Below are 21,792 nucleotides of genomic sequence, written 5' to 3'. Positions count from 1 at the left end.
TGATTCATCCATGCATTTCTGATTACCATAAATCCTCTACAAACTGCGCTGTTAGCAGCAGCCCCTCCCATACCCACGAAAACGAGCCTCATGATTGGATGTCACAGAGTGAGACCGCCCCTTTCAGGAAGAGTCTGCTCTGATAGCTCCGCCCCCAGTCTAACACCAACACCCAATTTCTCCACAGAGCTAATGATGATCAGCGAAAAACTTTCATTTTAGATGCAGAATATCGTATATCTTCCTGTTGTGTCTTTAATAAGTTCCAGCTCAAACAGTTTGTTACTTTAGATGCGGGGCTCCTTTAACCCCCCATTGGGTACAGTCTTGAATGTATTTTTGTTGTGAAGCAGTGTAGTGATGGCCAGGCCTAGTGAGGGCAGATATATGGTATGTGCATCCATCTTTGAAAATAATTAATATTTATTTTTGAGGGAAAAACGAATACACACTGCTGGCTCTAGAATTAATCCATGAAATGGGCGGCAGCCACACGCAGCAGCAGGCGGAGCCTCAGGAATTTAGTTATTTTACTTTCAGGTAGGACAAAAACTAAAGAAAATAAGTGGTAGTATTTCATAAATGTTTTTTTAGTGTTCCAAAGGTGATCTATAATCATATATATGGATATAGTTCACTCTAAAAGGCTTAAGAAAATCATGGTATGACCCCTTAAATATCCAGACTACCCTGGTTCCCTGCCGTCTCCATCTTACCACATTTCAAATGCGGTAAACTGCGTTTTTGTTATAGAGAAACTATTTTGGATTTTTGAAGTGGAGATGCATCAACTTAGTGGGAATTTAGCTAAAATGCTTGTAAAATACAGTTCTTAAAGGCACACATGATCTGTGTAATTAATATTGCATTGTTTTTTAAATGACTTGAAATGACTTGAAACATTAATAGTAGGACTTGTGACTCGACTTGAGACTTGTTGGTCATGACTTGTGACTCGACTTGGGACTTGAGTGCTTTTGACTTGGGACTTGACTCGGACTTGAGGACAAAGACTTGGGACTTGACTTGGACTTGCAAAATGATGACTTGGTCCCACCTCTGCAAAAAATGTTTCACATTGTCCTTAAAGCGTGTTGTATGTAGAATGTTGAGGACCTAAATGAATTTTATTCATTTGAAAAATGAAATGAAGTTCTGTTTTTTATAGGTAATAGTTGTTGCAAATGTTTTGACTTATTTTATCTTGTAGAAAATGTTTAAGAACTCCTTATTGTCATTTTAGTTTTTGTGAAATATCCCAAGGCTTTCATAGCTTATCCAGAGTGTTTAAGTATTTCAAACTTGTCAACAGTGAAGACACCAGATATTTATAGTCCTAATCCTCTTCAACCTCCAATTGCAAGTGACCACCAGAAATCCTTCCTCCAATCAAGAACAGGCACCTTCCTTTCTCCAACCCGGGGCACCTGAAACAAAACACAAAGAACCTACAAACATCTGAAAAGAACTCTCACTCCATAACAACATAAAGACAAATGAAAAAACAACCCTCAATAAAAAAAAAGAATAGACCCTTTTCACGGTGACGTCACACAAAATGGCGGCACGACTGTCGGCATGATACGTAACTTCCGGTCAATGGATTAAGACCGGGAAAACAAAGAACTGAACACTGTTTAACACCATTTCAGGGTATAATAAAAATTTCATTGCAATGGGAAATTATACAGCATTTATGTTAAAAAAAAATTCCTACGTACCTGTTTTCGTCTTTGTCTCTTAGATTGTCCACAAATCAAAATACTAATGTATGTAATCTTCCATTTTTTATTTTTTTTTTTACCAAAAACACTGGATTTTTTCAAACATTTTTTTTAGGTTTAGCTAATTATTTTGTACTTTTTTTTAACCTTTATTTTCCCACATATCGGACACAGTTATATTGGCAAAAACAGAGGGAAACTAATCGAGCTAACAGCAGCTCACTGACCGCAGTAGAAAACATTCCATTAGTAACATGTTTTACTTTAATGTCAGACTTAGACACGCTGAAATTGACTGACTTTTGCTCTGTTTACAAGGATTATGTGAGCACGGAAATTTAGGAAACTTTTAACTGGTGAGATAAGATTTTCAGCAGCTCCACGTCTCGTAGCCAAAGCTAATGCTAGCCTTAGCATTAGCACAGCTTAAAAGAATAAATCATAATTACCTTCATAATAAAACAAGCAGCATTCACTGAATAACTTGTAACCTCTGTCTTGTCATAGAGAAATAATCCACAACCTGTTTAATATCTTCCATAGGAATTTGGGGAAGCAGTAGCTGCTTTCTGCAGGAACTGCTGACCTTTGTTCTCTGAACGATCTAAGAGGAGGTATCCAATACAACAAAGTAGGCCATTTATAAAATGAATATTGTACAAATGTTGGTTACAGTTGGTTAGGCTACCTTTTATTATTTATGCAAAATTGCTTTATAAGTGTTTAGCAGTCAGCTAGACTGAGATTTAAAAGTAAAGATGTAAAGAAACAAACAAAAACAAAACTTTAAAATACAAACAACAGCTGTTACAAATAAACAGTTTTTTCTTTGGTAAAAGTTTTACGTTTATAGTCCATTCTGTACAATACTACATACATACCACACATGTGTTGTGAGTTCAAAAACACGCTTTTAGCATATGGTGTTCACACTGGACACCGCCCGGTTTGTACATCGAGCCCGGAAACATTAAAAAATATTTTTAAAAGTCTTATTTCTATCTTCAGGACAGGCAGAGACTAAATGAAGCCAGAATGAAGACTTCAAGATTCTTACTGACGTTCATATTTTTTTTTATTCTTCACAGTACAGATTAAGACAGAATAATCCAAACTAAACAGAACAGATAAGCAGTTCTGAGCTCTACTTTTTTAAAACATGAATCGTCTTAATACAAAACAGAAACAGTTTGTTTCTTTATCCGCCTCCTCCTTACAACGTTTGAGAAAATCATTTTGTCACAAAATGATGACTTGCTGACATGACTCAACAAAATATAAATTGCAGCCATCTGTTTTTGCACAAAACAAATAAGATATGTTCACAAATCACATTAATGTTAAAATTAAGGATGTGTACAAAATATTTGTAGTTTTATCATAGTGATACACAGACTTGGACAACATACAAATTGTCCCAGCATGACCTACAACCACAATGGTCAACTAAATATATTTAAACCAAATATACAAAAATAAAACTAAAAAGTAATGGTACGTTTAAACTGGTAAGAGCAGTTCCAGAGCTAAAATGTCACCGTTCTAACCTAAAACAATACATTTCTATTAATACATAAATCAGAACTAATTATTTCCGTTATATATATATATATATATATATATATATATGTATATATCTTTTTTTGAGTAAATAAAAAAATGTGTCAATTCTTTTTTTGGATGTTGATTGTGGTCAATAAACGTAACCTAAAAATTAGTGTTTTAGGAAATTACTATATTTTATCAGAATGAAAGTGAGTATTCACACATAATTTTCTAAATACGTGCAGCCAGTGCTGAACCTATTTCTTGGCTCCACATACCCAGGTTGGTGATGGCCGGCCAACGTTAATTTCCACCAGTTTTTGGTGCTAGTTGCACATACATACGTGTGGATAACATCAGCCTATTAGAATAAATAAAAAGGATGTTTTCAGTACCCATCCACTTTCAGAAAACTCTTCATTCAATAATCACTTCTGCCTCCTTTAAATTGAGTTATTGTATGAATGGTGTGGAGGCCATCATCCTGTGTCTCTGTGTGGATAAAATAAAAGCGCAAGTTGCTTTGATAGTTGACTTCAGACAATCTTCATTGTTGGATTGGTGTCTCAACTTCTTGACAACAGTTCATAGATTTTGAATAGATTTAGGTCAGGTAAGTTGGTTTGGGTACCTTTGAGAGTGTGGATGCCAAGTCCTATTGGAAAATAAAAACTGCAACACCACACAGCTTGTCAGCAGAAGAAGTCCTTCAAAATTGATTGATTTCTACCGATTCAGACTGAGAAACCGTTAAATCATTTATGTGCAAATTCTCTCCTGTATGAGTTTTTATGTGTTTTTTTAGATGAAATCTTTGACTAAAGCTCTTGTCACATTCTTTACAGGAAAAAGGCTTCTCACCTGTGTGAGTTCTCAGGTGTGCATTGAGATTAGAGACACAAGTAAAACATTTTTTACATTGTTCACAAGAAAAAGGCCTTTCTCCTGTATGAGTTCTCATGTGTTTTTTGAGACTAGATTTTTGACTAAAACTTGTGTCACATTCCTTACAAGAAAAAGGCTTCTCTCCTGTGTGAGTTCTCATGTGTATTTTGAGATTATAAATTCGATTGAAACTTGTATCACATTCTTTGCACGAAAAAGGCTTTTCTCCTGTATGAGTTCTCATGTGCGATTTGAGACTAGATGTTCGACTAAAACTTATATCACATTCTTTACAAGAAAAAGGCTTCTCTCCAGTATGAATGTCCATGTGTCTTTTGAGATCAAATCTTTGACTAAAACTTGTGTCACATTCATTACAAGAAAAAGACTTCTCTCCTGTGTGAGTTCTCATGTGTCTTTTTTGAGTCCCTATTTGACTGAAACATGTGTCACATTCTTTACAAGAAAAAGGCTTCTCTCCTGTGTGAGTTCTCATGTGAAGTCGGAACTGAGATGACCAACTAAAACTCTTATCACATTCTTTACAGACATAAGGTCTTTCACCAGGCTCAGTTCTCATATAGGCAGACAGATTACGAACTATTCTTGACATTTTACCAGACTTTATATAGGAAAGTCTCTTTTTGTTTGGGGGTTGTTTGCATGTCTTATCCAAAGTCTCTTTCTTGGGTTTTTTTCCAACAGCAGAGTCACGCTGACTATCGGACATGTGAGAGCTGTTCACACATTGGTCAGCACTTCTGTATCTTCCCGTACTCTCATCTCTGTTCTCTGGGTCTGTCTCTCCAGCTGTAGTTGATGTTGATTCTTCATCCTGACTATTACTTACATTAAAACTCAGCTGATTGTTTAGATCTGCTGTATTGTGCTCATTTTCCTCATAGTTAGGAGTCTCCATCAAGTGACCAGTTTCTTGTTTCAGATCAAGCTGCTCCTCATCATGATTGATGCAGAGCCATTCTTGCTCCTCTTTCATCTGTGGAGGGAGCCCCTCTTGCTCCTCTTTCATCTGTATAAGTGCTGGTTCTCCCCATTCTTCTTCAATCTGTAGAAGTTCTTGTTCCTCCTGTTCATCTTTAATCGGTGGAGGTTCTTGTTCCTTCTGTTCCACTCCGGGGTTCCTCTGTAGGTTACAGAGATCTACCCTTTCACTCACACAGTACTGGGGAAGGACTGCAGGGACACAAACACAAGAAGGAGCAATTTTATACTTTTTAAGAACTTTGCATTTTGTCAAGCACCAATAAAAATCTAAACATATTCAGAAGACAAAGTTTTAATCTTCATATAAAAATGTTGGTCTTTCAATCTGTTGGTGAAAAACTTAAAGACTTTAAAAAGATTTCAAACCAACTTTAACTAAACTACTGACACAAATAGTCATTACACACACTTGATACAAAGAGGATGGTGGCCATTAATCTTCTATTCCCTACCTACCCCACCTCCTGTGGGTGGTTGTCTCCCTTGGGCACTAGCATCCTGTGTCCAACAATCCTGTCTCCATGCAGGAGGGGGATACCTGAACACTGGTCATGTCCTTAATCAGGGATTGCATCATGTCTGAGTCTGGGGGGTGTCTCTTTGTCACTGTGATCCTTGTACTTGTCCTCGCCATCTTGTTCTGGGCCTCCTTATCTTTTACACCATCAAGGAAGCCTTGTTGATCCATACATATACCCATTGATGCATACTAGTCATCTGGGGCTGGGGAACTCACAGGTGGGTGGGCCTTTACACTGTACTCTGGGAACAGCAGGGGGAAAACTGCAGGTCCTGAATTTAACTGTGGGATTTTGGGTATGTCCCATATTAAAATTAATTCCAGCAAAATTAGACTTTACAATGCGGAAAATTCCAGCCTAAACTGAATGTGTAATAATCTGCAAGTTTGGATCTTAACTACAAAACCAGAAACAAAGAGCAGGACTGAAATGATGAAGAAAAACATTTTTAAATCTGAGAAAAAGAAAAAAACAAAATCAAGCTGCAGTTTCTGTCTTTGTGGGGAGAAAGAGAGAAAGTGTGGGACCGCAACAGAAACTTGGGAGAACTGAAGAGACGTTATAGTATAGCAGCTCTAACTGGTTAGTTCTGGTCCAACTAGTTGCTCTCTGCTGATTCAATAAGCGGGACGGTTTGATATAAGGTGCAAAAAGAAGGCAAGGCAAGTTGATTTGTATAGCACATTTCATGTACCGAGACAATTCAAAGTGCTTAACACAAAACATTATAAGAAACAATCAAAAGAAATTGTAAAAATGTGATCATTAAAATAAAATTAAAGGCCTCGTGCAGTGGCAATTTTTTTTTTTTAATTTAGAAAGTTAATGGAACTTGGAAAACGAATCCGATAAAAATATTCACTTAAAATGATCCAGCGCGATTTTATTGATCATTTTATGGTCGTGCACAGCCTTAAATTTGGGCGTAACAAACGCTTGTTTTAGCTGGAATTTTTTGAAGATTAAACACAACCGGAAGAATTATGGTATTGTGCATCTACAACGAAAATTGTATATTTGATCAACATTAAAATCATGATCCAGGTGACGTCAGTATTGAGCTTATACCTTGTTGTCTATAGGAGCTTGTGCATATCCATTAAACTCAGTACGAAGGACGCCTAAAACGTTTAAAAAAAAAAAAAGACCTACAGAAATCATAAAGTGCCCTCTGCAAACATTTTCTCACACAATTCCCAAAATGTAGTTTTTTTTCTCCAGGATGAGGCAAAAATATTTCAGTCTCCTTGTGGTTTTCAGTTCAGGATTTATTTTTTTATTTGCTGTTGAGAGCGCAGGTTTTTAGAGGATTACTCAGAAATGCTTGAACGGATCAAAATACTGCTTTGGGGCTCTATATAGTGAGAACTAAAAAGCATAACACACTTAAAATATCAAAAAGTTTTTTTTTTTTTCATTATATATATGGCCCCTTTAAACAAAATTGTTACTGTGAAGAGAGAAGCACTGGATGTGCCAAGAGCAGGAGAGGGCGAGCATGGATGACAGAAAAGATGAATACTGATGCAGCCTCACTGATCAGTGAAGGAAGAGATTAATAGTGAGCATCAATGTAGTTGTCTGAGGTAAGAATAGAAATTGAATCTCCAAAGCGGTCAAATTTCTCCCAAGACAGTGCTCCAGGTTGACAAATATTGTATTAAAAATAATGTATAAAACTAACCTGTATCCGTCCCTTCAACGTTTGAATAGTCTGGTATTATCTGGGAGGTTTTCTCATGGAATGTCTTTTTAACCCTTCCACTATCTTTGGGGTCCAGATGACTCCTCCCTTATATCAATGTGTGATTTCCCCCATGACAAATGTGGCTGAAGGTAGACAGGATCTTATGTCTGCCACGAACATCAGTGAAACTCAAAAATTATTGATCAGAAAAAAGTTCAGTCCACTGTCTTGTGGGGTCCAGATGACCCCACTCCCAATGTCAACATACCTAGGGTAGCGGAAGAGCACAGAGGCAACTCAATTTAGGCTCAAGTCGTCTTTCAGGACAAAAACATCAATGATCCACTGTAAACCTGGACAGTTTTACAAACTCATAACTATGACAGGCAAAAAATCCAGACACTGAAACATTGAGTATTCTTAACTAACAATCCAAGTTTGATTTCACAGGATTTAAAATTTCCAAGAGAACACTGTCACTTAACTTGAAACATCTAAATTAACAGGTGAACGTGAAGGGACGTGACCTCTCATCCACTACAGTGGGGCAAAATAGTATTTTGTCAGCCACCAAGTTCTCCCGCATAAAAAGATGAGATATGTCTGTAATTGTCGTCATAGGTAACTCAACTACGAGAGACAGAATTAACAACAAAAAAACCCAAGAAGTTCAGATTGTCGGATTTAAAAAAAAATATTTGTAAATTTTGGTGGAAAATAAGTATTTGGCCACCTAAAAACTAGCAAGAGTTCTGGCTCTCACTGACTTGTAACTTCTTCTTCTGTCCTCCACGTGTTACCTGTATTAATGACACCTGTTTGAACTCGTTATCTATATGAAAGACATCTGTTCACAACCTCAAACTATTACGCTCCAAACTCCCCTATGACCAAAGAGAGGGTGGAAACATCATGCTTTGGGGATTTTTTTCAGCAAAGGGACCAGGAAGACATATCTGTATAAAGGAAAGAATGAATGAATGGGGCCATCACTTTAAGGTGAGCATGGACACATATTTTTCTGGGGTTTACAAAATTAAATGTGGTGTGCCACAAGGTTCTGTCCTTGGCCCCTTGCTTTTTAACATCTACAAGCAGTTTGGGAGTGGGTGGGGAGAAAGGGATGGGTGAATTGTGGGCTGGTCTGGGGAAGGGGGCTTTAATTTTAATTTTTGTGCCTGTTTTTACATTATTTATACTGTTTTGCTTTTGTTGTAAAGCACTTTGTGTTATTCTTTTATATGAAAAGTGCTATATAAATAAAGATTGATTTGATTTGATTTGAATGCTAACTAAATGAAAGACACGTCTGATTTTCGCTGTCTTTATCTTTATGGCATGTTAGTTGTTTTTCAATTACTCCACAGTAGAGTATTTCTAGATTTTTTCAAATTTTCAGTATCAGGCAGAAGCAGTCCAAGACTAAAATGTCTCAACACAGGCAGGTGATCATTAGCTCACGCTGCTACCGCTCCATGAAATGGTAAATGGTAGGGGTGTAACGAATCACAATACTCACGGTTTGGATTGCGTCACGGTTTTAGGGCCACGGCTCGGATCATTTTTCGGATCAGTGCGGCCGTGGTGCAGCGAAGAAGGCAGAGGTACCTCATCATCAGCTGAGAGTAGGATCAGTAGTCCGAAAGTCACTTCAAATTTTGTTTACACATAAAAGGTTCTGTATAACAGGTTTTAAATCTTCTAACAAAGCTACTTTTCATCCCAAGAAGTCATGTGATCATACAGAACATGGTAGAGTTTTGTGAGAACCCAGTGTTTTTCATGTTTCAAGATGTCATTGTGTATACACATTACAACGAACTAACGAAAATAAACTAATTCCAGGGAAAGTACACAGAGATTTGCTAAGTCGACGCATACAGATACCCACAACAGGAAGTAAATAAGTGGTCTTATTTGAAACCGGACATACGTCACACAGCTCCATGTATCGAGTCCATTCTCTAGATTTAAACATCATCGGAATGTCTTTTTTTTATATGCATGAGTTTATGCTTAGTAATATTCTTAATACAATTAAATCTAGTCTAATAAACCCTTGATTTTTATTTTAAACACATGGCTACATAGGTTTAGCCTTTTTGTATGTTGTTGTTGTTTTGTTCCTATGTTTTTTCTTATCAATATGTCATCATAACATAAGACTTTATAGAAAAAAAACTTAGGTTTGGGTGCCAGCTGAAAAAAAGAAAAAAACACCTGAATTGTGTGCTGGACACAAGTTGGAAGAGCATTCTTTATTGACTTTGACAGCATTGTAGACCTGAACGTGTGGATAAAACTGCTGAAGCAAAAACCTGGAGATGAGGAGGGTGAAAATTGAATTTAGAACCTGTGTGGAGGAGGCCATGCAGGAGGTCTAAACTATGACCTGTTGCGGAAATAAAGACGGTAGATTGGTGAAATGAGGTCCTGGAGAATGCTCAATACTTTCTTTAACTGGTTCAGTTCTCCTCAAACAGGAGCGTCCACAAGTATTGAAAGCCTGTGCTGCCGAACAGAGAGGATTCCTTTCCAACAGGTCTTCAATCTGAGTCTGGAGCTGGGAAGGGTGCGTTCATTGTGGATAATATCCTACATTTTTCCCGCACCAAAAAAAGACTCAACTACAGCCTCAACTACCATGTCATGAAGACATTGGAATGGCAAGTCCTTCAGCTCATGCAGGTGCAGGATGGAAGAAACCTCCTTCAGTTCGACTATCAAGCAAAGACCAGGTGGAGGACGCTGTCCGCTACCTTCTTCATCGTACCGTCTCCTACTTGGATTTGGGGGAGTGTGCCGTCAGGATGCTGTTTTTGACTTTCCCCAGGAGAAGCTTGTATCAGTCCAGTTCACAGTCATCACCTGGTGGTCTGAATTATAAACTGACAAACAGACCACAGCTTGTCAGGATGTGGAGCTAACCCGAAACTACTATTGCTCCAGATTTTGCAACTAGCTCTGTTGCACCTGGTGTTTCTACAGCTTTTACTTTTAAAACTCCAGGGAGTTCTAGCTGGAACTGCTGCTGCACTGACCAGAGAGTCACAGTACCTGAGGTCCAGTTCCCTTTAGAGAACCAACTGGCTACGTAAGTGAAGGCACAGTTTGATCCACTAAACACACCTAGTTAAACAGTTAGCTCTTTGTGTATCTTAGCAGTGTATCTTTATTTTTGACCCACTGATTTAGCATGCATTTAGAGAACCCCATCAGTTTTCCACTGCTTTAAATCTATAGGTGGTTTTTGCTGTGGAATGGATATTTTTGGGTCCACTCGCATGAGTAGTAATTGAGTGCGTTGGCAGAGAAATAAACTCTCCTTATTTTTGCTCCAGTAATTTGATCCACAGATCCAATCCCCTCTCTATGAAGCTAGCAAAGTCAATGAAAAATGCTCCTCCAGCTCGTGTCCAGTTAACAATCCAGGTGTTTGCGCTTTTTTCAGTTAGATCCCGGACCTGGCTGCTTTCACTGAAGTCTCAAGTTATGATTACACAAGAAAAAACTATTGATGCAGGAAAAAACAAACACACAAAAAAGGGTGATACCTGTCTCAATAAAGACACAGGCAAAATGTGTTATTGCAAGTTATTCAAGTTACAAACTGCCCAATTAGATGCCTCAATGAAACCATGTGGTGCCTGCTAAACTCCACCTCGAATGTTCAAAACGTTTGATTGACAGATTCTCCCCTAGTTCGTTTTCAGTGTAAGGGGTGTGGGTTTCCAACAAACTAATTCCTGCTTTGCAAGAGTGGTTGGCATAGATAGCATAGATATGATGACTCAGACGACTCGGCCAATGGACTCAATACACGGAGCTGTGTGACGTATTCAGGTTTTGAATCTGACTGCTTGTTCACTTCTTCTGTTTGTGGCTAACTCTATATAGCAACTTAGCAAATCTCTGTGCACTATTCCTGGTATCGTCCAATTTTTGCATTGTATGTTAATTTATCATTCTATCAGTGACGGGCCGTCAGGGCCTGCAAGGCCTTCTCTGCTGGCCTAAAAATATCTGAATCACAGACTGATATTAATTATTATTTATTTCCGTGAATGAATACGTATTCTATAATTCCAAATGCTCTGTCTTCGTCCTTTCATTGCTGTCTCCCTGGTTGCGCTGCTTCCAGACGTGTATTTTCCTATTTAAGCATTAACCAATCACATTGCAGCACCATTTGTTGCTAGGGTCAAAGAAATCTTCCCGGAGGCCTTCACAATCAGTTCTGCGGGCCCTGTAGCATAAAATAATTGTCGACCAAACTGTTGCTTCAACCAATCAGATTTGGAGTAGGCGAAACCAAGGCCAGCTAGCAGGCGCACGGAAACGTCATCATTTTCACGAGCCTTGATTGGATAGCTCGCAGCTCGCTCTGGTTCTGCGTTATGTGACGGACACAGGTGCAGAGGAGCGGCGTGTCAGGTTTGAAGATTTTGCCAGTGGAAAGCGTCTCATCGTCTGATTTTTGGTGGAAAATGAATGTCTGGGTAAAGTTGTGGCACAGTTTTGTCTGGCACGGGTAAAGGAGTTCCGTGACTCCGTTGAGCCGGAGAGAAGCTGATACGAGGAAATCTACGAGGCCCCTGAACGCACCGCGGGCGCTCCGAGCTCATGAAGAGGTGCAGCGCAAAATCCTCGCGCGCACTACCGACAATATTATTTTCCAGACACAGACCAGATTTCAAGATCACAAAAACTGATGTTTGTCTCCCTCCTCGACCACAAGAGGCTTCAGGAATACCAGAACACTTTCCATCTGCGAAACGCATGGATTCTGTACGACAGAGTGATTGAAATCTTCTTGAGGATAGAAAGGATGGATTTTGTGTTTAAATAATCTGGATTTTAGGTGAGTAAAATTTTGCTATGTCCCAACATAAAATTGAAATTTTATCAGGTTATTTTTTATGCTTTTGGTGTGTGTGTGGCAGTTGTACCTGCACTAGAAGTTTTATTGCCATAAAATAGTTAATGAGGGTTGGATTGATTCAGATGGAGCACTACTGAAGGCCTAGGTGTGAAATGCACGGCCCGCCACTGCATTCTATGTATATACAATGACATCCAAAAAGGCAGAGTTTGCCTTTGCCAAACACCCAGTACTCACAAAACTCTACCATGTAATGTATGATCACATGACTTCAACATAGCTATGTTGGAACATTTAAAACCTGTTCAACAGAACCTTTTATGTGTAAAAAAAACTTTGAAGTGACTTTCAGAATACTGATCCTGCTGTCATCTGATGATGAGCTGCCTCTGCTTTCTTCATGGAGTGGTAGTAGAGTCCGCTAACAGGCACCTGCCTGTGATGAGACGTTTTAGTCTCAGACTGCTTCTACCTGATACTGAAAATTTGAAAAAAAATCTAGAAATACTCTACTGTGGAGTAATTGAAACACAACTAACACGTCATAAAGATAAAGACAGCGATAATCAGATGTCTCTTGCATGCTAGTTAGCATTAGTAGCAGTCAGATGTTTTCTGTAAGTAAGGTTTTAAAAACCTGTTGTTATTGTGGTCCATTCCTCCATGCAGATCTCCTCTAGAGCACTGATGTTTTGGACTGCCTCTACCTAACACTGAAAACTTAATTCTTACTAACGTAGTTTGGTCCCAAAATCCTGAGGTCCGTAACGCAGAAAAATGTAGACTGAATTCACTTAATTTCATTGGAACTAGAGATAAAACATTTTATATATGGTGACGTCATAGCCTTGCTTTGTCCATCTTTGTTTATGTCGATGGTCTTAATCCTAGGTTAGAGCAGCAAACAAATAAGAACTTATGCCTTGTCCTTTTTATTGTCTTATAACTGTATTTTGCCCCCGTTAAGAAACAACAGAAGTGTTTTAGATGTGTTGTTTTAAAGTGCTAGAATGGCTTTTCGTACAGGTGGTGTTATATGCGCTAAAATGCCACTTTTTACTTCCGTCCTGGGACAAACAAGACTATTGCATGCTACTTATAAAACCTAGGCTTAAAACGGTTTTAGATGGCCAAAATGCTGTTCTTTACACAGTTTTTCTTGGTGATTAATGATACTTTTGGTTTGCAATATTTCCACTGTTTCTGCAGCCACAGCTGTGCTGGCCTTCAGCCTTATCTCTCTGTTCGTGAGCTCACATTGCACCCTTCAGTGCTCCTTAGGTTTTTGTTTTAGCAGATAGCTTCTATCTCGGTTTATTTACAGGACGAACACACAAAGAGGCACAGAGGAAGCGAAGCCTGAAAGAAGCTAACAACAGCAGGGCGCCTGTTTACCGCTTCAAGATGGCGGACCGAAATCCTTCGACATAAGCAGTCATCGGTCCACTTTCATCTGGATCAGAATGTTCAGGAAGATAAAGGCTTATTTCCGAGGTTGCAATGAACATACCTATAGCATTCAGCTGAACCTGTGGTTTGTAGATATCCAGCAGTCTGCGCTGACGACAGAGCTCCTGCTCGTACTGGACGATGGTTCCTTCACAGTGTCTGAAGATTTCTTCAGCAGCAGCAGCTAGTCGCTCGCTGATAAACTCTCTCAGAGACTGAAGTGAAGACATGGTTCCTGCAGCTGCAGAAGATCTTCAGCTCAAACTCACACAAACACCGCCGTCCTCTGAACAGCAGCAGCTCCGATCATCTGCTAGTCTCTCAATCACAGCCACGTTGTCTTTACGTTCAACACGTATTCACTCATTTACGACACTTTGGAAAATGCTGAGAGTTCCGACACGAACCACGTATCGTCCTTTCTGCCCAAAAATCTCACAAACATCCAAACAAAACACCACCGTCCGAAGAACACAAGCTAACGCTGCTAGCATGCTAGCGCCTTGAGCTATTCTTCTTCTGCCTCTTTTTGAAGCCGGCGAACAACGTCATGGCGCATTTGCGCCACCACCTGGTCTGGAGTGTAAGTCAACAATAAAGTATGAAAACCTGAAAGCTATTGAAAAAAAATGTGTAAATTAAATTTACAGTAAACAATTGATTAAAAAAAGAAAAAGCATCAAAGGTCAATCTAAATTGCTGACCCCAATAGGTCAGAGATAACTTTATTATTCTAGAGTGATTGGGACCATTTAAGTATAAAAACATTGAAGCTGTTGAAGAAAAACCTTTATTTTCTGATGGTAAAACTTTAATTTGTTGACGGTCCCTAACTACGCCCAGAGCGAATGTCTGTCGAATATCCAATATCCAACTAACTTCACCTTGGTCTAGTTTTGAAGATATCTCGTGACGAAAAATCGTAAGAGACTCTAGACATCCCCCTTTGCTTTGCTTAACAGTACCCTACCTTATATTTATGTGTCTCTTGTTAACCAGCCATTGAACTTGTTTTTAACAGTCTAAATACCAAGGGCAGGATTATCAGCCATTTATTCACATTGCTTTAATATGCTTTAACACCTTGACATGTAATATTTTACAGGAATACCACAAAATTCACTGGCTATAGTTTTTTTTTTTAAAGTTAAAATTGCACAATTTTAAAATTAAGTTTTAACCCAGAAATACTTGCATTTTTTAGATACGATAGACAGACCCCCAGGATTTCTTTGATATTTCTTTTAAAAAGTGTCATCATCTACAAATTGAGAAATTTTAAGTTCTACATCCTACCAAATACCTAAATTCCTTTGTGTGTTGTTACGAATCTGATAAAAATAAAGAAATTACATTATCTAAGATATAGTGTAGTTACCCACATCAGGGGTCCCCACAATTTTTCATCATGCGAGCTACTTTTCAAGCAAAAAGCTACAAATACTAATATACTGTGTATATATATATATATATATATATATGTATGTATGTATGTATGTATGTATGTATGTATGTATGTATGTATGTATGTATGTATGTATGTATGTATGTATGGATGGATTTGTGGTTTAGGCCCTGCGACAGACTAGCAACTTGTCCAGGGTGAACCCTGCCTTCACCCATCTGTAGCCAGTTTAGGCCCAAAAAAGGACAAAGTGGCCAAGAAGATGAATGAATGTATTTAAGTGCTCAAATACAGATCTATGATGAAAAGCAGATTTTTAAGTGAATCGGACAACTTTTTTTTAAACTAAATCTCACAGCCTACCTGTATATTGTTGCTGACAATGTCCATCACTTTATGGGCAGAGTACCATCTTCTGATGGCTACTTCCAGCAGCACAAGACGCCATATCATAAAGCTGGAATCATCTCGGACTGGTTTCTTGAACATGACAACTGGACTCAAATGGCCTCCACAGTCACCAGATCTCAAAAGGGGGTCCAACCCAGTACTAGCAAGGTGTACCTATAAAGTTATTGATGAGTATTTCTAACGATGTCAAGGAAACACACCACCTAAGCATAAACTACAACCACAATGGCCAACTAAGCAAAATAATACAAAAAAATACTCAACAAAAATCAACAAAATATAGACATTGCTTTTGACAAGTTGTTCAACAATATTTATTTATGAAACGAATGAAAAAGGCCTTTACAAAAAAGTAACGGTACCTTTAATCTGGTGAAAGCTGTTCAAGAGTTACAGTTGTAACTGTTAAAATTTAAAACAGTACATTTCTATTTACAGGTACATCCCCAAAAAATGATAGTTTTTGTTAATTCAAATAATGAAGCTCTAAGTTTAGAATTATTATGCATACATTGAATGTTTCAATCATTCAAACAATTGATTTTGATGATTGTGTCTTATGAATGTTAAAAAATCAAATTGGTGTCATAGAAAATTAGAATCTTTCAAAGATATATGATAAAGATAAAGAAAAATAATGTTTCCAACACACATGCTAGACTTAATAAAACTGTTTCTGTGCAGATAGTACTTCTTTCTAATTGAATTATTGCATCAAAGTGCCATGTGTCTTTGTGTATATGAAATAAAACCTAGCGTTACTTTGACAAGCAACATCATGTCATCCTAATTGTTGAGTCTGTTGTCTCTGGACATAAGTTGATAGATATCAACAGTATGAAGTGCTTTAGAATCTATTGTGTTGTATTGACTCAGACTGACAGACTATGAAAAGGCTAGGAAAACATTTTGCAATTGTTTTGTATAAGTTAACAGTGTGTTAAGATCGGACCCAAGGATTTAAAAACAAAGTTTATTTTTAATACTCTAATTTTCTGACAGAAATGTGGGGATTTTTAACCTGTAAAGTGGAATCATAATAAATCTTTAATACTTCAATTTTAAATTCCAGTTTTTTTTTCTCTTAGAAAAAAAGATCAGCAATATTTCCCTGTGTTTTCTAAGTGTAGAATTTTCACAAAATTATTTGTTTTTATTATTTACAAGAAAAAAGCTCATCTGTGAGTTCCCATATGTGTTTTAAGATGAGATATTTGACTAAAACTTTTATTACATTCCTTGCAAGAGAAGGGCTTTTCTCCTGTATGAGTTCTCTCGTGTCTTTTGAGATTAGATATTTGACTAAAACTTTTATCACAATTTTTACACGAAAAAGGCTTTTCTCCTGTGTGAGTTCTCATGTGTAATTTGAGTTGAGATATTAGAGTAAAACTCGCATCACACTGTAGACAAGAAAAAGGCTTTTCTCCTGTATGAATTAACATGTGTCTTTTGAGATGAGATTTTTCATAGAAACTTGTATCACATTCTTCACATGAAAAAAGCCTCTCTCCTGAGTGAAGCCTCAGGTGTTTTTTGAGATTTGATTTTTGGCTAAAACTTTTATCGCATTCTATGCAAGTAAAGGGTTTCTTCCCTGTATGAGTTCTCATATGCATTTTGAGATTATATATTTGACTAAAGCTTAATTCACATTCCTTACAAGAAAAAGGCTTCTCTCCTGTGTGACTTCTCATGTGTCTTTTGAGACTGGAGCTCTCACAAAAACTTTTATCACATTCTTTACAAGAAAAAGGCTTGTCTCCTGTATGGGTTCTCATGTGAATTCTTATGTGAGACCAGTAAGGAAAACTTTTACCACACTCTTCACAGACATAAAGCCTTTCATCAGACTCTGTCCTCGTGTGGGCTGACAAATTCTGTGGAATTCTTGTATTTTTATCTGACTTTATCGAGAAATGTCTCTTTTCTTGGGGGAATTGTTTGCACTTCTTAAACAAAGAAACTTTCTTGGGTTTTTTTCTGACATCAGAGTCACACTGACTTTCTGACATGTAGGTGCTGTCCACATTTCTTCCATCTTTTCTTTCCCTTTGATCACTGTTCTGTGGATCGTTCTCTTCATCTGTAGTTGATTCTTCATGTCGGTTTCCTTCTTCATCCTGACTCTCAATTACAGTAAAGCTCTGCCGATTGCCTAGATCTGCTATACTCTGATCATTTTCCTCACAAGTAGGAATTGCCATTGAGGTATCAGTCTCCTCCTTCACAACAAGCTGCACTATATCCTGACTGATGCAGAGCCCTTCTTGCTCCTCTTTAACCTGAGGTGGTTCTGATTCCTCATGTTCCCCTTTAATCTGTGGAGGTTCTTGTTCTTTCCATTCCTGTTTCATCTGTAAAAGTTCTGGTTCTTCAAGTTTCTCTTTAACTTGTGGAGGTTCTGATTCTTCCTGCTCCTCTTTAACCTGTAAAAGTTCTGGTTCCTCTTGGTCCACACTGGGTTCTCTTTTCTGGTTACAGAGGCCCCCTTCTTTACTCAGATAAATCTGGGGCAGGACTCCTGGAACACAAACACATGAAGAAGCGCTTTAATTTGTTTTGAAGGACACACTGTTTTGTCAAGTACTAATAAGAACCTAAATAACCTCAGTTAGAAGCCCTACATTTTAATTAAAAAAACACCAGACTTAAAAGTTTTAATTTAAAATTAAAAAAGTAACAGGTGATATTGGTATTTTTGTCATTAGTGAGTCAAACATCTGTTCAAAGAAACTCTTTAGTTTTCACAAAGAGATTATAGAAATGAATGATTGCAGATCTTTAGGAGAAAAAGGCAGGTTAGAAATTGTCAATTACTGATGACGTGTCTGCTGAATCCTAGCTTCTCCTCAGCATCACACCATTAGCTAATGACTTCATTAGCAGCACCCGTATGGAGCCAAATCTGGGCCATAAGGATGTGAACCCCAAATAAAACAACTTGAAACATTCAAGGTGAAAGATTGGTAAGCTAAAAAATGTAGGTGTCTGAAACTTTCTGCAATTCTAATATAAACGTAATTATTTTCAGCTTTAATTTTTAGTTTTTAAGATTCAAAAATTTGTTTCAGTTTCAAATCTTTTGTTCATTTTTAACTCTTTTTTTCTGTTTTGAATTTGAAAATTCCTCGTGTTAGCCCCGCCCCCATGTGCCAGAACGGGGCCAAAAGTTTCACATTTTCATGTTTGAAATAGAAATTTTGAGATTTTGAAACCTAAAAAACAGAAAATTGGATGCTGACAATAACTAAGTTTTATATTAGGATTGCGGAAAGCTTCAGACACTTACATTTTTCTTAGCTTAACAAGAATATTTCAGTGTAAAGTGTAAATTGGTTCTGTTTTACCACAAATGGAAACAAACGTATTTCTTGTTTGTGCATGCTTTGTGTATAATACATTTATCTTTTTCCTTGAAATGGTATTTTTCCCCTTTTTGGATAAATAACTTCCTTTATATTTTGGTAATAAGTTGCTTCCTGCTTTTAATATTATTTGAGCTGCATAGCATTCTACCAAATCCTAAAGTTTGAGTTCTGATTGTTTAAAAAGTTGCTCGTGTGAGCAAAGTAGCTTATTTTGTGAATAATTTTGATTGCTCTTTTTCGAAATCTAGAAAGTGAATGTAATGTTGGTTTATGATTCCCTAAAACTTCTATGCAATAAGAAAAAAATGACCAAATCAATGCACAATACAGTGTGGAGAAATCTATGGTTCATTTTAAACTCAGATGTTTCAAGACAATTTATTGGCAGATATCTAACATCTGCTTTTCAGGTTAGTTTGTCATAAATAATAACTAACGAATTTGACTTCACTAATTATTTCAAGTTTCATTTCATGTATGTGAATTTAAACATTTATATATTTTTCAAAATCGTTACCAAACATTTACATAAAGAATAACTAATTAAGTTTGTGAATCATGAATATTCGATAATAATAATAATCTTGTAGAAAAATGCGAAAATTTACACTAAAAATTGACTAAAATTAGAAAAAGCCTTGAAAGCTAATCTAAACTACTTCTTAATTTTATTATTCTAAAGGGATTTGGTTCAACAATTTAAGAGCTACTGAAGAAAAATTCTGACATTTGTTGACTGTCCCTAAATATGAACAGAGCAAATGTCTGTCGAATATCCAAACTAATCCCACTTTCACTTGGATCCGAATGTTCTGGAAGATGAAGGCTTTATCTCTGAGGTACAAACAGCAGCGGTTTTAGGCGCAGGCAATACGGGCAGCTGCTTGGGGCGCTGATTCAAAGGGGACGGAAGCTCAGCGCTGGGAGAAAAATAAAAATCTGCGCAGCTATGGTTTCTACTACCTGTTGTGTTCTGAACGGCCTGAAACCAACGAATTGGCGCCCTCTGCTGGTGCAGGCGCCCCTGTCGGCTGAGTAGGGGTCGGACAGATGTGAAGAAATTATGTGCTTGCATTAAGAGTTCACTATTGCTGCATTTGGGTGAGCTGGGAATTTTGTAGCATTTGTTCACACTGACCTCAACAAACACGCTCATTTGGTGTTCCATTTCATTGTGACTCACAACTACAATACTGATCTGTAAGATTGGACACAATTATGCAAAAATGTTGCATATATTTTTAGATAAGCATATTTTTATGCATGACATTAAAAAAAACCCCAACAACTTTAAAATAATTATTTTATTGTTCTTCACTAGTTTTACTCCTTACTCTTCTGTGATTGAAAACAAAACATTTGTGATTTGAACAAAGTCAATTTCTTAAAATGTGGTCAAGATATTTTTAAAAAATGACCATATGACTAGAAATAAACTTTAGGGCTTTGATGAAAACTTGATGCTTTAAAGTAATGAATGTCTTAATCAAAAGGTTCAGAGAAAAGACAGTAGTTTCTTTAAAATAACAACACATTTATGTCATGTTATATTATAAGCCTAACATAAGACTACAGTTTCAATTATTTTTAATGTTTTGTTTTAGCGAGAGAATAATTATGAACTGAAACTTTCCAAATCAAGAGAATAATGGTTTTGATAAACATTCCACCTTTTTCATTAGACAGATGTTTGGTTAGTAGAAATCTAATATGGCTGGTAGACTTTGGATGTTATTACTAGTCATAACTAAAATGTGCCAATCATTGGATTGAAGACAGTAACCATGACTGATGTTTCTTCTCTGAAGTAGAGATCTGTATAGTAATTTAATTTTTTTGAAATCATGGGGTCTCGCCCGGGGAGTAATTCAGTTTTCAGTAGAACCGCCACTGGGTACAAATGAACATACCTACAGGCTGTGGTTTCATGGCGATATCCAGCAGAGCTCCTGCTCGCACTGGACGATGGTTCCTTCAGAGTCTGCAGATTTCTTCAGCAGCAAAAAGTTGCTCTCTCTGAGGTTCTGAAGACATGGTTCCTGCAGCGGCAAAAAAAATCTTCAGCTCAAACTCACACAAACACCGCTGTCCTCTGAACAGCAGCAGCTCCGATCATCTGCTAGTCTCTCAATCACAGCCTCGTTGTCTTTACGTTCAACACGTATTCACTCATTTACGACGTCCTTTTTGCAAAACATGATTATTTTGAATTGAACAACATATCAATGTGTCTTAAAGAACCTCACTAATGCCATACGAAACACCGCTGTCATCTATACACAAGCTAACGCTGCTAGCATACATCGATCGCTTAACTTCCGGGTCACGCTGATAAGTTCATTAATATAAACTTAAACAAAAAACGCTAAACTAGAGCTAGAACTAGATTGTTTATAAAAATCTACAAATTTTCAATATAATTTTTACCAGTAAATAGTAAAGTTTGCGTTAACATTTAAAAGAAACACACGACCGTTTTCTGTCGCCGCCATATTGAATGGGTCTACTTTAACAGACACAAGTTAGGTAAACATCTTATGGAAATGTCGCTTGACGTATCTAAGAGCCGCCATCTTGAATGGGTCTAAGTGCGCCCACAATGCTTTTGCTCCTGAAGATAAAAACATGTAATACCTAAGAAAGAAATAATGACCAAAGTTTTATTATGCTTTTTGATTTTAAGTACTACATGTTACAACACGTTAATAAAATAATAATTTAATAAGGAAAACCAGTTTGACGATTATGGAAGTCTTTTTAAAGGCATAATTCAAAACATTATGCATTTCTTAATTGACAATTCCATTTGCAAATTCATTATGCTATTAAAAATGCATTTTGCAATTTACAATTCAGTATGAAAAATTACAACTTAATATGAGAATTTAAAAAATAAAATATATAAAA

At 37.2% G+C, this 21,792-nt stretch overlaps 1 protein-coding gene across 2 annotated transcripts; it reads right to left on the bottom strand.

The window, feature by feature from the left end:
• Window positions 1–15,817: 15,817 nt before the first annotated feature.
• Window positions 15,818–21,790, bottom strand: LOC112156789 (oocyte zinc finger protein XlCOF6.1). 2 transcript variants are annotated; one of them, XM_024289153.2, is made up of 3 exons: window positions 21,313–21,790; window positions 20,796–20,924; window positions 15,818–18,038 (listed from the first exon to the last, which is right to left on the bottom strand). In XM_024289153.2, the coding sequence occupies exons 2-3, from the start codon at window positions 20,812–20,814 to the stop codon at window positions 16,690–16,692; spliced, it is 1,368 nt and encodes a 455-aa protein (XP_024144921.1). In that variant the 5' UTR covers window positions 20,815–20,924; window positions 21,313–21,790; the 3' UTR covers window positions 15,818–16,689. The 2 variants fall into 2 exon arrangements, with proteins under 2 accessions (XP_024144921.1, XP_024144922.1); XM_024289154.2 differs by lacking the exon at window positions 21,313–21,790 and having other exon boundaries at window positions 20,800–21,275.
• Window positions 21,791–21,792: the final 2 nt, after the last annotated feature.

This window comes from Oryzias melastigma, linkage group LG2 (assembly GCF_002922805.2).
Source record: "Oryzias melastigma strain HK-1 linkage group LG2, ASM292280v2, whole genome shotgun sequence".
Lineage (NCBI taxonomy): Eukaryota > Metazoa > Chordata > Actinopteri > Beloniformes > Adrianichthyidae > Oryzias > Oryzias melastigma.
Note: the sequence above shows the minus strand (reverse complement) of the source record. Positions and strands in the feature narration are given on the sequence as shown.